Source organism: Lathamus discolor, chromosome 1 (genome assembly GCF_037157495.1).
Source record: "Lathamus discolor isolate bLatDis1 chromosome 1, bLatDis1.hap1, whole genome shotgun sequence".
Taxonomy (NCBI): Eukaryota; Metazoa; Chordata; class Aves; order Psittaciformes; family Psittacidae; genus Lathamus; species Lathamus discolor.
In genome coordinates, this window is record NC_088884.1 from 137,869,155 (window position 1) to 137,882,491 (window position 13,337).

Sequence of the window (13,337 nt, forward strand, 5' to 3'; positions counted from 1 at the left end):
TTATGCTGTTTGGTAAAATAATCCAGAAGGTGTATGAATGTTGGTTAAAAAGATGGGCAGTCAAAAGTTTGCCAATAAAGGTACATCAGGAACTGACTTGGCTTAAGCATCCTGGAGATGAATTTTTAGTGTTGTCAGAAAAGACGAATATCCTGTTTAAAGTGAGATGGCTTCTGGATATGGCTTTTTGAGGCATAAATTCTGTGAATTAGTGAGTGTAAATGTTAGGGAAATGCCATTATTGCACTATTGTGCAATATTGGGCTAACAATAACTAGAACAATAGAAAAGGCTGAGTTAATGTTGTATGCTTCATGAAGCCTTTAACAGTTTATCAGCTTAATTGTTGGGAAGAATATGTTCTGTGTTTTTTCCTTGATGTTGCAGTAGTGGCTAACAAGATCTTAATGTAATGTATTGTTTGTAATGAAGACAAAAAATCATTGTAGTAAGACATAACTGAATCACTGTCCAAGCAGAAAGTACTGATCATGAATGTATAAAAATAGGGAAGAAGTAATATATCTTCCTGTTCTGAACATGGAGATGTACTATAAAACTGAATATGCTACAATCAGACTCGAGCTATTGTACAGGTTTCTCAAATATGTATTGTAGGCTTACTGAGCTAGCTTTACGCAGATTTACACGGACAGTAGTAACTATGGCGGCTTGGAAGTGGGAAGTGGTAGGCCAGTTTGCCGAAACTGGCCCTTTCTCTTGAGGATTCCTGCGCTATGCTTACTGGTGTCAGCTGGAGTCATTGATCGCAGTGTAACTTCTCCAGGTACTCTGGTTGTATAGCAAAGGCATGTAGAGATCTAGTGAGGAAACTCTAACGTGAAATATTTTATTAGGAAGCCTCTTTCCAATTTTGTGTGTTTGAAAGCTCAGCATATTCAGGTACGCGTCTGTTCGTTTTTCTGAACTGATTTATTCTAGGAAATCAGAAAATACTAATCTGTAGGAAATTAATAAGCAAAGTTAAGCAATTTTGAAGTAAATGTGCTTGTCTGAAAAGCAAATATTTAATGCAGTAACAATACTAAAAATATCAAACTCATTTGGAATGTTTTCTTGTATTTTTTGCCAGCAAAAATTTAGCTAAAATTTTAGTATGACTTTTTCCAAACTACTGATTTTATCCTGAAAGGAGCGCAGTTTGAAATCCAAGGAGGCATTTGTGGCAATAGCTAGGGCCATGCATATGTGAAGTTACATTTGGCCATTTTCTGTCAAAAATGGCCTTGTATCTTGCATATTCAACTTGAAACGCTCTGGAGTTTGTTTCCAAACATGTGGTGCATTCAGGCTTTTAGCTGACTGGTTTGGAAAATCAAACCTTAGTGTTTATCTGGGAGTTCACCTTATCACTGAAATTGGAAATGTCAGGTGAACAGTTGTAATGGAAAGGAATACTCACCTTACAGCTCTAACAGTACGCCTGGTGTCCCACACACTCCTTTGGCAGAGTGTCTTAGCACTTTTATTCAGTATCTCTTATTCCTCTTGAGTTAGCCAACAGGACAAGCCACACAGAAATAGCGTTCAAGCTACTGCAACCACCAGAGTGGTCCACCAAGTACTCTTGGTTTATCTCCTTTCTCCTTGTGTGCCTCTAACTTTTACACTCATGAATTCTTTATCAATGCATAGTCAGATGTCTCGGAACTGGGAAGAGCTATTAGGGCAGTCTGGCACTGACTGGAGCAGGCCTACTGCTGTGTTAGAGAATAACTGTGATAGCAGGTAAGGTCCTTCACACAGGTTTCAGTCAGCTCATGCTGACAGAGCATTTACCTGAACTAAAGATGTCACCAGACTAGAGTTTTCTTTCTCTGGATGGCATTTTAGGCAAGGGAAATTCTTTGAGATGAAGGCAAGATAATAAATGTAGGTGTTAAATTGCTTCTCGTCACTGGAGTAGTTGAAAGGAGCTAGTTTGTGCAAGTGAGATGTCCTGTTAGTTTGGTGGTTTGAAAGTTTCCACATAGGTGTTTCTCCTGAGCACACAGCTCCCGCAAAGCTGGTACAGATTTGGTCATAATTGTATGACTTGTTATCAATGTGCGGACTGTTAGCATCCTCATATCTATTGGAGCTGTGGAATGTTCCCTTTCACTGTGGTATTTCTCTCTCTTTGTCTCAATTTTCTTAACAGTGACAGTCTTCAGTTTGAAAGTGTGCTGATGTCTGTGGTTTGGTTACTGTCCTCCCACATGCAGCACAGCATGCTCACAATTAAGCTTTCCAGCCCACAGCAACTTGAAGTGACCTAGAGTATGAAGCTGATTGTCAGCTTATGAATGTTAAATTCTTTTAAGCTTTACTATCTTTATTGTTTGCTCATGTTCACTGTATTGATCATCGTTTACAGCAATAAATAGTTTATATTGGATGTTGTGTTTTCAAAACGTGTAGGCTAAATCCTGATCCTTATAGTTAGCTCTGCGTGTGCTTGGGTGAATGTGGGGGTCTGTGGTGTTAGAGGAAGGACAAAATCAGGGGAGAGTCTGTGCTGTGATACCCGTTAGCTCTGGAGGGGCCTCACAAAGGATATTGGGGGTAGGCACAGCACTTGCCTATTTATTAATATGCCATTTGCTTCTACAAAGAAGACAAAAAATAGCTGCAGAGGGAAAACATTTAGAGTTTTATTTAGAAATATGCTTTTGTGGAGTCAAATAGAAGGCACTTTCCCATGAGCTGATCTTGGGAGGTGCAGAGTGCTCTTGTCTTCACTGGCAGTAGTGGTATTTGCCATCAAGATCAGAGTTGTGTAAAAACTGCCTTGCATAAACAGGAGAACTGTTAGAATTAACAAAACTCAACCAGGATATAGCTGAGAAAAACAGAATAAAACCTTGAGTTTTCTTGCAAATTTTGAAAGTCTCTTCCTAAGAAAAAAAGTTCTTCTGCAAGAGTTGTATTTGATTCTTATAATTTGAATAGAGGGGAGACAGAAGCTACTGAAATTACCGTGGTCATATTTTAAGGAAGCAAAAATAACTTTAAAAGCTCTGGGGCCCACTCTAAAGTGGCAAGTTTCAGGGTAAAATTGTGTAGCTTTATTGCAACACTAATCTTGTGCAAATGCTTCCTTTGGAGCATAGCAACATTATAGAGTTCCAAAAAGCTATGGTAGTTACTTTTCTTTTTTAACAGAAGATTAATGTGTATCGATTCTACTGTTGTTCATTCATATGACTTATTCTTTATTATTTTTAACTTAGTTTCTTCCTTAGTCGTTGCATAGGTGATTCAGTTCTTTATATAAATGAAAGCACAATTCAGTATTATAATGCTTCTGATCACTGATTAGTCTTGTTTTTTAATGTAAGATAAATAGCTTCTGAAATGAGTAGATCAGCAGAGCCTTTTTTGTTCCAGGTCATAGGGAACAATGCTGGGGCTTTAATATAATGCTTGCACATTTGCACAATAACTTTATTCTGGCTAGACCTGGAAGAGGACAGTGAGTTAGCTGCTGTTTCTCCTCTAGGAAATCAAAGTGAATATATGGAACTGTTGGAACAAGTCCAGAGGAGGGCCATGAGGATGATCAGGGGACTGGAGCACCTCCCGTATGAAGGCTGAGGAAGTTGGGGCTGTTCAGCCTGGAGAAGAGAAGGCTGCGTGGGGACCTCATAGCAGCCTTCCAGTACCTGAAGGAGGCCTACAGGGATACTGGGGAGGGACTCTTCATCAGGGACTGTAGTGACAGGACAAGGGGTAATGGGTTAAAACTTAAACAGGGGAAGTTTAGATTGGCTATAAGGAAGAAGTTCTTTACTGTAAGGGTGGTGAGGCACTGGAATGGGTTGCCCAGGGAAGTTGTGAATGCTCCATCCCTGGCAGTGTTCAAGGCCAGGTTGGACGAAGCTTTGGGTGACATGGTTTAGTGTGAGGTGTGACTGCCCATGGCAGGGGGTTGGAACTTAAATGATCTTAAGGTCCTTTCCAGCCCTAACTATTTTATGATTCAATGATTCTATATAATTGCACATGAATCAGGCAGAAGTCCCTGGCTGTAGTGACTGGGGACGTACCATCACAACTGTGTCTGTAAGAGAGGTGGTGGCTTTAGATAGATATATACTTTTTCTTTTATTATTATTTTTCTGATTTTTTTTTTTCCCCCAGCTCTTACTGTTTAAGAATTTTTAATGGAATTAAACACGCTTTCCCTCTCCCCCAGCTCTGTCATAAAAAGAATGAATAAACTTTTTGAAGTGCCGTCAGGTTAGATGGGTTGTTTAAAACACAGATGCTTTTGTGTTTATTTTTATATGTATGAAATTAAAGATGTAGTGATTAACTTGAAACAGTGATTTTTGGTATAAGTTGTATCACTGAAGAAGTACAATGATATATTTACAAGTTACCCCACCTAGCCTGATGCCTGTCACATTAATCTGGATAGAAAATACTGTTTGTACCTCTTCTAAGAAATTAAAGAGTAAAAATACATGATGGAATGGAGGGGTTTTCAAGCTCCAAGAACTATATTTAAATGCTAACTGAGAATATGAGTACTGACCTTTTTGAATTGTATATTACTTCTGTAATGGCCACTACCATTGCTTCTATAGATTAGCTCCATTAATAGTTAATTTTATCTTCTTTGCATTTGATTACATAGAATGCAAGAAAGAATTAGCAAGTGACTTGGTAATCTGTAGATGACCAACAAATAGATACTCTTAGGGTTAGAGTTTGTTAAGCGAACTTCAACGTCTTTGTTGATACAAACACCAGTGTTGTTATTCCTGTATACAGATCTCTCTGCTCAGCTAGAGTAATGGAACTGTGAGAGAACCCTGCTGAACCCAGGACACCATCTCTGATGAGAAAGAGCACTGTAGGAAGCTGAGTCTTGCTTGGAGTAAATACAAGATGTAAAAATTATATCAGCTGTGTTACATTTATATTGATTTAATTCTTTTGTGATAGCTGCTAGCCCCCCACAGCGGCAGAGAATGCGTGCAGCAAAATCCCAGCCTTTCTGAGGAGCTGCTTATGAAAAGCAGATGTGCCAACAAGTGAGTAGAGGCATGGTGCGAAGCATTGATGAGACATTACAATAACCAGGAAAAGTTTTACAGTGGATTAGTTGCCTACACCTCTTCTGTATAGTAGTCTAGGAAGAGGAGAATTGATCTAGGTCTGTACGTAGCCACTGCTGGGAGCTGATGCCGTAAGGAATCAGTTTTGGTTTAGGTAGTTCAAACAGTAGGAATTACTTGTCCAAAATACAACTGCACTTAGAGCTCGTCAGCATTTTGAGCTATTGAAGTGGTTGAAAGATCCTGTTCTGCAGCAAAGCCCCAGAAAAATTCTGAGAGAAGCAAAAATTAGTCAGGAGTAAAGCAGCTGGGAGTTTCAATGAGGAAAACTCTCATGGAGAGGGTCTGGTTAGAAAATCTACTAAAAAGCAGTAGATGTGCCTGGGGACCATGAAGCTCTGTTCTTTCTGGTTGGTTTGTTCCTGTTCTGCTCCTCCTCCCAGCTTCAGGAAAATTATTTTTTAAAACACTTTCTTGTAGCTGGCAGTAAGCACAGCTGGGGAAATTTTGAGCAGGTGCAAGTGAGAGCTGTTCAAATTACGGAAATAACTTAAAGCTGTGCATGTGAATGGAGGCAGCTTAATAGATGCTCACTTGAAAAGAGCAGTCGTAAAGAAACTTCAATTATAAATGAAGTTGGTTATGTTGCAGTAAGAATAGTTAGGGTTGGAAAGGGCCTTAAGATCACCAAGTTCTAACCCGCCTGCCGTGGGCAGGGACACCTCACACTAAATTGTGTCTCCCAAGGCTCTGTCCAACCTGGCCTTGAACATCACCAGGGATGGAGCATTCACAACTTCCTTGGGCAACCCATTCCAGTGCCTCACCGCCCTAACAGGAAAGAATTTCCTCCTTATATCTAATCTGAACTTCCCCTGTTTAAGTTTTAACCCATTACCCCCTGTCCTGTCACTACAGTCCCTAATGACGAGTCCCTCTCCAGCATCCTTGTAGGCCCCCTTCAGGTACTGGAAGGCTGCTATTAGGTCTCCACGCAGCCTTCTCTTCTCCAGGCTGAACAGCCCCAACTTCCTCAGCCTATCTTCATACGGGAGGTGCTCCAGTCCCCTGATCATCCTTGTGGCCTTCCTCTGGACTTGCTCCAACAGCTCCATGTCTTTTGCTGCCATATGTGTTTGCATCAATGTATCATAACTGTAAGTGTGTACCTATGACTGACTGCCTCTCAACTGCAGACAAAAAGTAAATTATGGATAATGTAATGTAGTCATGGTTAGGAATTTGCATGAGTGGTACTATGTAAAGTTTCTTTTTACGCTCTTTGGTCTTTCCAGTGCTGGTGGTTGACATCTGTGGAGCAGCCAGACCGTGCTAAAAGATCCTTGGTTTCCTGTTTTGCAGGATGGAGTTGAATACAAACAAAGGAGAAGGAGAAAGTCTTTATTTTCCCCCTTGAAATCCTTCCCAAGAGCCAGATCTTGGATCAGATCAGACTAGATCCAAATAGTTATCATCCCTTGCTTTTTATCTTGGTTCTAGCCATTTTGGAAAGATGAAAGAAATGCTTGATACTTGCTTTCCTTAGAATAATAATTGAAAAACATAATTGAAAGGAGGCAGGGCATTTTCTGATACTGGAAAATAAGGGTATGGAAAATGTGGTCATCTAATGCCTAGATACAGTAATTATATTTGCATGATCAATAATTGCTTGGCTGAAAATGCTTCAAGAGGGAGCTGCAGCAGTATCAGTGCTTCTTATTGCTAAATGGCAATGCTATTTAGAAACCAAAACAAAACCAAAAGTAAAAACACCTTTACATTTGGCTCTGGAGCATATTCTACCAGAGTTCTGCATGGGGGAGATTGGATTACATTGGCTTTTCTGAGGCTTTAAGTTGCAGAGCAGCTCCATAAAAGGAGACATCAGTAATGCTGAGACCTTTATACTTTCGAGAATGCAAGTTCCATTGGTCACGTGCTGATGACTTCAGGATTTCCTATGTGGGGATAAGCATAGGAGAAAGAAACAGCATGAACAGTAGAGAGACAGCATGGAAAGACAAGCTCTAGCTGTTTCTTGATGGCTAGGCTGTCTTCTGCATGCTCTTATTGAGGCAATTTTTCTGAATGGAAAAAGAGAGTATTGTTTAATCCCCCAACCCGCACTTTTCTGAGGGTAAGCAGAACAGTGTTTTCTTATTTTTAGTATTTCAGCAAAGAGGAAAAACACTGAAGAAACATCTTGTCTGATAGTTGGAATATGGGTTTCTTAAGCTGTAAAGCAACTATATTCAGTAGAGGAGTAATTCCAAGTAGTGAGAGGATGAGTTGTTTGATTGTATAGTTATCTAACACTCGGGTATTTCTTGTCTTCCTGTATTCTAAGATTATTTTTTTTTTAAAGAAATTTAGTAAATGTATGTTTGTTCCGCATCTGACAATGTAGGTCTAGTACTGTAACTTCTTCATATTGCTGCCTTATATGTTAAATAAGAGGAATAGCTTATTATTTTTGCATTGGATGGAAACAACTTACTGCCTGGACTGGCCATCCTCCTTGTGAGCAAGGAGCAAGGTTTCATAAAACAGTAAATCAAGTTTTTGAAGCATAGGGAAGTATGAAATACAGGTGGCATTTTGCATTGTGAGAAGCTTTGTATAGTAGTTTCTGCATAGTCATTTTCAGCATGACTTTACTATTTGTTATTTTCAGCAAGCAGATGCATTAAAAAAAGAAAAACAACAACAAAACCCAACCTTTAGCATGACTTTGAAGCACATGTTTTTGTGTATTCGTTGTCCTTATTGGCATATAGTATTTTGATGTTTCTACTGTTGTTTGAACCATGTTTCCTTCTCCAGGCCTCCCTCTACAGGCATTATATCTACAGAAAAGGGTGGACCAGGTTTAATAGGTGCCCTGGGTTCGCTGGCCTATAATTTTTTCCAAATCATCTGTGAATACTTGTGCCCAGTTCAGAAAGCATCAGTGAATGTGCTGACGAAATACTACCAGTTCTGCAGTAAATCTAACCTTTTTCTATTACATTAGGGACCTTCCATCTCCAAAAACAACCGTGAAAAATGTTCCTCTGCATCCTATGGTTTGACATTGCTTAATTAGTCATTGTACTAATTTTGTCTCTTTGTAGCAAAGGTCGTTTGTTGGAAAGAGTGGTTATGGGTGGATTTCCTATGGCTGGCTCATGCCTACACCTCTTTTCCCCAACTACTTCAGGGCTTGAGCTCTTCCTTGATTCTGCATTTCATATGTTGTATGCCTGGGTCTAGAGCAAGCCATTTGGCTTGTAGAATAAATGCAACGCAGTGATGGTGTGCAAGAGGTCCTATAATAAAGGAAAATAATCTAAGTAGGGAGGAGAGAGGAATTGCAGTGGTCCTTTTAATATTTTTCTTGAATCACTCCTTCTCCTGCACCGCATGGTTTAGTAGTGAGAAATGCTGAGCTAAAACCCAGCTGCACACATGACAGTTTGAAGGCTGGTGGCCATTAATAACTGTTGCTTCTGATTAAATCTGAAATATGTCCGGAGCAGGGCATCTGTATTTAACTTCTTAATCTGTAAAATGTGTAAAAATAGAAAAATCCTCTCTGACATCAGTGTGAATTTGCTGGATTGAGTTGTAAAGAGAGTCAAATTTGAGTTGGCTTAATTTAGCATTTCATGGTGAAGCAAACTAAGCCACTTTTAACCATGAAAGCGTACAAAGGGATGACTTAGGAAATGTGATTGCTAGGATGATATGCTGTTTATCAGAAGTTTGCTTTTTCTTTCCCCCCTAAAAAAAAGACGTTAGTTGTTTATCCTGCTGGACTCCTGTCCTTTGTCCTCTTGGCAGATATATCCTCCTTCTCAGTGAGCCCTCACTGGATGTCAGAATTAGCTTGAAACTCCTTGAAAATGAGTTTTGGAGAAGAGATTCTCTCAGAGAAAGTAATAAAGTGTGTTCCTTTAAGGAATTTCTGTCTGGATAAAAATCCCAGTGCATCTAATCTGTCTGTTCTACAGCCTCAGTTAAACAGCAGATGGGATCCAAGTAATATACGAGGACCCCACTGGACCCAGAAATCTGGGTAGATAAGTTACAGCAGTGGCAAGTGTTTCTTCTTCTGTGTATGTTGTGTGGGTTAAAAAAAGATCTGGAGAGGTTTCCTCAACACAGTTATGTAGAGGGTTGAATTCTGTGCTTCATAAAAGCCCATCTTGTTTGTATCCTCCTCTTCCGCCTTGGCTCATCGGGCAGTCCTGAAGCTGCCAGGCCTGCCGTGCAGTGGCAAGGGGAGAGAGAAGCAAACCCTGCTACTGCACCAAGTGTTGCAGGCTTCAGTCACTCAATTTTAGGCATTTGCTTGAAGGTATGTTTTACTTTAGGCAATCAGTGTTCAAGTAAGTGGATGCCATAACATAAACTGAAGACTTAATATTTTTTTTTAATCAAAAAACCCAAGGCTGCCTACTTGGTACAGATTATTTTTCAGCATAACATGGTACAGCTTTGTAGCACAGTCCATTAAAATGCCTAACTTTTTTCTCGCCACTCTCCCTTCCTCCCCTTTAAAAAAAAAGACCCTTTTTTGTGCTTCTTTTTTTTTGTGGGGATTGCCTTTTTCTGTTGTTAAATAACAGTTATAGCTTTATCTGAACTTGGTTCCTCACACTCTTCCGGATGCTGACCACAACATGCATGAATTCTGTGTTTTCTCTGCCTGTTTTCATAACAATATACATAAGAGACAGAGTGCTAAAGGTACTTGAAATGCTGATGAAACTTCCATGTTTTCCATGAATAGTATAGTAACTATTGTGTTTCTGGGGTGATGGAACCGTGACAGCTATATTTGTTCTTTGCTTCTGTTTGTAAGACTGTGCTTTCAGTTGCTTGTGATTGTGCCAGACTTCTGCTATTTGGGCTGAAATTTCCATCCTCAGAGAGAAGAGCCAAGTAAGGATTGGTCTATCTTGAATTATTCACTGATTGCTACATATTTCCACACTGTGAAAAGTGTCCATCTTTCATAAACTGTAGTCTGGACTAGATGTGTTCTATGTGCTTGGCAAGTTTGAATTTTGGATGTGGGTCAGTTCAAGTCTAGCCATGAGCTGCTGCGTATTTTGTTTTGTTCCAGTAGGAGCTCCCTCTCCTATTAGGGAGTTGACTCTCCCAAAGTGAGAGGGTGGCCCTAGACAGTCTCTGTAGATCCATAATAATTTTGCTTTGAGAATTGTATCTTTCAGGTGTTTCCCTTTGCCATGTAGTACAGAATGTTATAAATTTCTGTGCTGGGCTTTTGTTTTTAGCCTGTTTTTAGTTTGGCTTCAGGTAAAGGAAAATGATTTTGATCAATTCCTTCTGAACAGAAAATCCCTTAAAAAGGTCTTCCTGTGTGCAGGCTTCACTATCATTACCTGTTGCTTTTACATCTAGAATAAGGCCCAGTATGCTCTGCCTCCAGTTACTGGCTGTTCTTGCAAGAAGCTTCTCCTCTAGAGTGTTGATCTACACAGTGTTTCCATGCAGTGTTTGTTTGGGCAGCACCTGCTGATCACCATGGGGACTCCTTGCCTCTTTTAAAATCTGCATAGTTATTAATTTAGGCAAGCCAAATCTTCTCTGTGCTCTTGACCTTGCTTTGTGGGGGTTTCTGTTAGCCTTGGTCAAAGAAGCTCCCTCAATGCAGATGCCAGCTTGGCCCCAGGGATGGGTTTCACCTCACCTTCTGCTTCCTGCCTCTTCAGGAACTTGTGTTGCCTGTGCAGCATCCCAGTTTCTCTGGAAAATTGGCAAAACATGGCAGTAGCTACAAAATGGTGGAAGCACTTCAGCAACAGAGTGAAGGGAGCATGTGAGATGATGCAGTAGCACCTATTTTCTTTGCTAGCTTTAATTATAATTTAAAATGAGCAAAAGGGAAGCCTTCCTTCAGCTGTACTCAAGTTACTTTTTGTAAAGAAGAGAAGATAAAACCTGTGATTACAACTGGTTGGAAACTTTCTATAGAAAGAACTGGTATTTCTTACTAAGCAATTTTACTGTCCTCTGTGCACTTTCACCAGTGTAGATCTTTAGTCTCTCTTCCCTTTTCTCTTCCCATGCATTTTTCAATTGCTTTCTGCAGTTAAAGTAGCATCAGTGTTATGAATGGGAAAGAAAGCAAGAAGTATCTGCTGGAAAAAAAGATAAAGAATATTAGATAAATGCATTATATTTTACATAATATTTTGCTTTCCTTTCACAGAAAAAGTACAGGAAAGGGTCTGTGGATGTTTCAAGGATTAAATGTGTAGAAGTTGTAAAAAGTGATGGTATTATTCCCTGTCAAAATAAATATCCATTTCAGGTATGTTCCTTTAATATAAAATATATAAATTACAGTGGTCTTGTCAACAGCACCAAGCCATTTGAATGTAACCTGCTTGGAATTATTGCCACCTTGAAATACTGAGCTTATTCTCTGGCTCCCTGGTGTGGTGGTTCAGGCTCGGTGATTAAAACTCATCCCCAGCAAGCTCTGCTCCCTCTGCAGTACCTCTCCCTGGGAGGTGTGCCTCCTACACTTGGTCTTTTTCTTTTTCACACCCTCTCTGCTTGGGTTTTGACTGGAAAGTGCCTTTTTCTGGTCTTGCTCCAAAATGGGTTAGCTGGCATCCCATTTTCCCTGTCACCATTCTTCCACATTAAATTACCATTAAATTCTATACGAATAAGAAAATCAAGATAAAACTTATGACGTTTTCTTCCATTGTGAACTAAATAGATATAAATACAGAAAACAAAGTGCTTAAAAGGGGAGAAAAATTCTGTTGGGAATCTGATGCTGTGCCTGCTTACAGTAGAGGGAACAGTCAGAGTGAGGGTGAATTCTGCTGCCAGAGAGGGGACTCTGGCTCCTTTCTACCAGGGCAATACTTGCTTCCCACCAACACAAGCAACGAAGAAGCAGAAGGCAAAAATCACTCTAGAGCAGTACAGAATAACTAGGAGTTACAAAATGGCCAGACAAAGGATGTCTGATTATGAAATAGCTGTAGCAATAAAATTGAGCTGTTTCTAGAAAACACATGGTGAAGAATGAACAAAGGGAAGTGTGAAGCAAACATTTTAAGGAATTTTCTCAAAAATAATATACCATTAGAAAATACTTCCTTATTCTACTGAAAGCATCTTATAAGAATAATAACCCCTAATAACCTTTTTCCAGTTTCTTCATTTAGTGTGCAAGGACACTAATTTTGCCAAATGTATCAGTCATTTGTCTTGTTCTGTTTCCTGCAGAATAAATAAATAAATACTACCAGGTGAATGTATTTTGATTATTGCTTTCCCCTCCTACAGGTTGTATATGATGCTAACACACTTTATATTTTTGCACCAAGTGCACAAAGCCGGGATCAGTGGGTGAGGAATCTGAAAGAAGGTAATGAAAATTGCTCACACGTAACATCTGACGTATATAGGTACCTTACTTGAGCAGTCTGGCTGGGTTGGAGTTAACTTGGTGCTGTGTTTTGGATTTGTAGCCAGAACAGCGCTGAAAACACACCAGTGTTTTAGCTGCTGCTAAGGAGTGCTTGCACAGTGTGGAGGCTTTGCTCTTTTGCTCCTCTGCCCAAGCAATGAGTAGGCTGGGAGGGGACACAGCCAGGACAGAGGACCTGGGCTGACCAAAGGGATGTTCCAGATCATGTAACTTTGTGCTCGCCAATAAGAACTGGGGTAGAGGAAGTTGGGGGTTGGGAGTTTTGGCATCTATGTGGGCTATGATTATTCAGGGACTGATCGGGTGTTGGTTTGCTTGTGGGAGATGGTGAGTGATTGCCTTTATACCACTTTGGGGTTGTTTTTTCCCCTTTCTTTTGGTTATTAAACTGTCTATCTCAAGCCACAGGTTTTTTCCTTTTTGTCTTAATATTGTTTCCCCTGTCCTGTGGGATGGGGGAGGTGGGTGAGAGGCTATGTGGGTGCTTAGGTGCTGGCCAGTGTCAACACACAACAAGCTGGAAAAATAAAATGGTAGGGTTTCTGTTGCATATATCCACTGGCTTTTATTTATTTATTGGTCCAGCTAATCGTCTGCATACTCAGTGTATAATAACAGGTACCTGGAGTATCACACACTGATTTTATTAGTTTTTGAAGTCCAGAATTTGACATTCTGCCTTTGCACAGTGTGTAAGTCATCAAAAAGCCTATACAAGCTAGTTAATGGCATCACTCAGAAGTTTTATTTAAATAGAGATAGACAACATTGAGGGTCTTAAACTGGTGTAAAATGTCAGGAGGCAT

At 40.0% G+C, this 13,337-nt stretch overlaps 1 protein-coding gene across 5 annotated transcripts in view; it reads left to right on the plus strand.

Moving 5' to 3' along the window:
- TEC (tec protein tyrosine kinase) overlaps nt 1–13,337 on the plus strand; it is a 50,115-nt gene that overhangs the window by 21,298 nt on the left and 15,480 nt on the right. For all 5 annotated transcript variants that reach the window (XM_065697650.1, XM_065697640.1, XM_065697659.1 and 2 more), the window contains 2 exons: nt 11,290–11,391; nt 12,387–12,468. In XM_065697650.1, the coding sequence (XP_065553722.1) occupies nt 11,290–11,391; nt 12,387–12,468 (184 nt within the window). The remainder of the gene's footprint in view (nt 1–11,289; nt 11,392–12,386; nt 12,469–13,337) is intronic.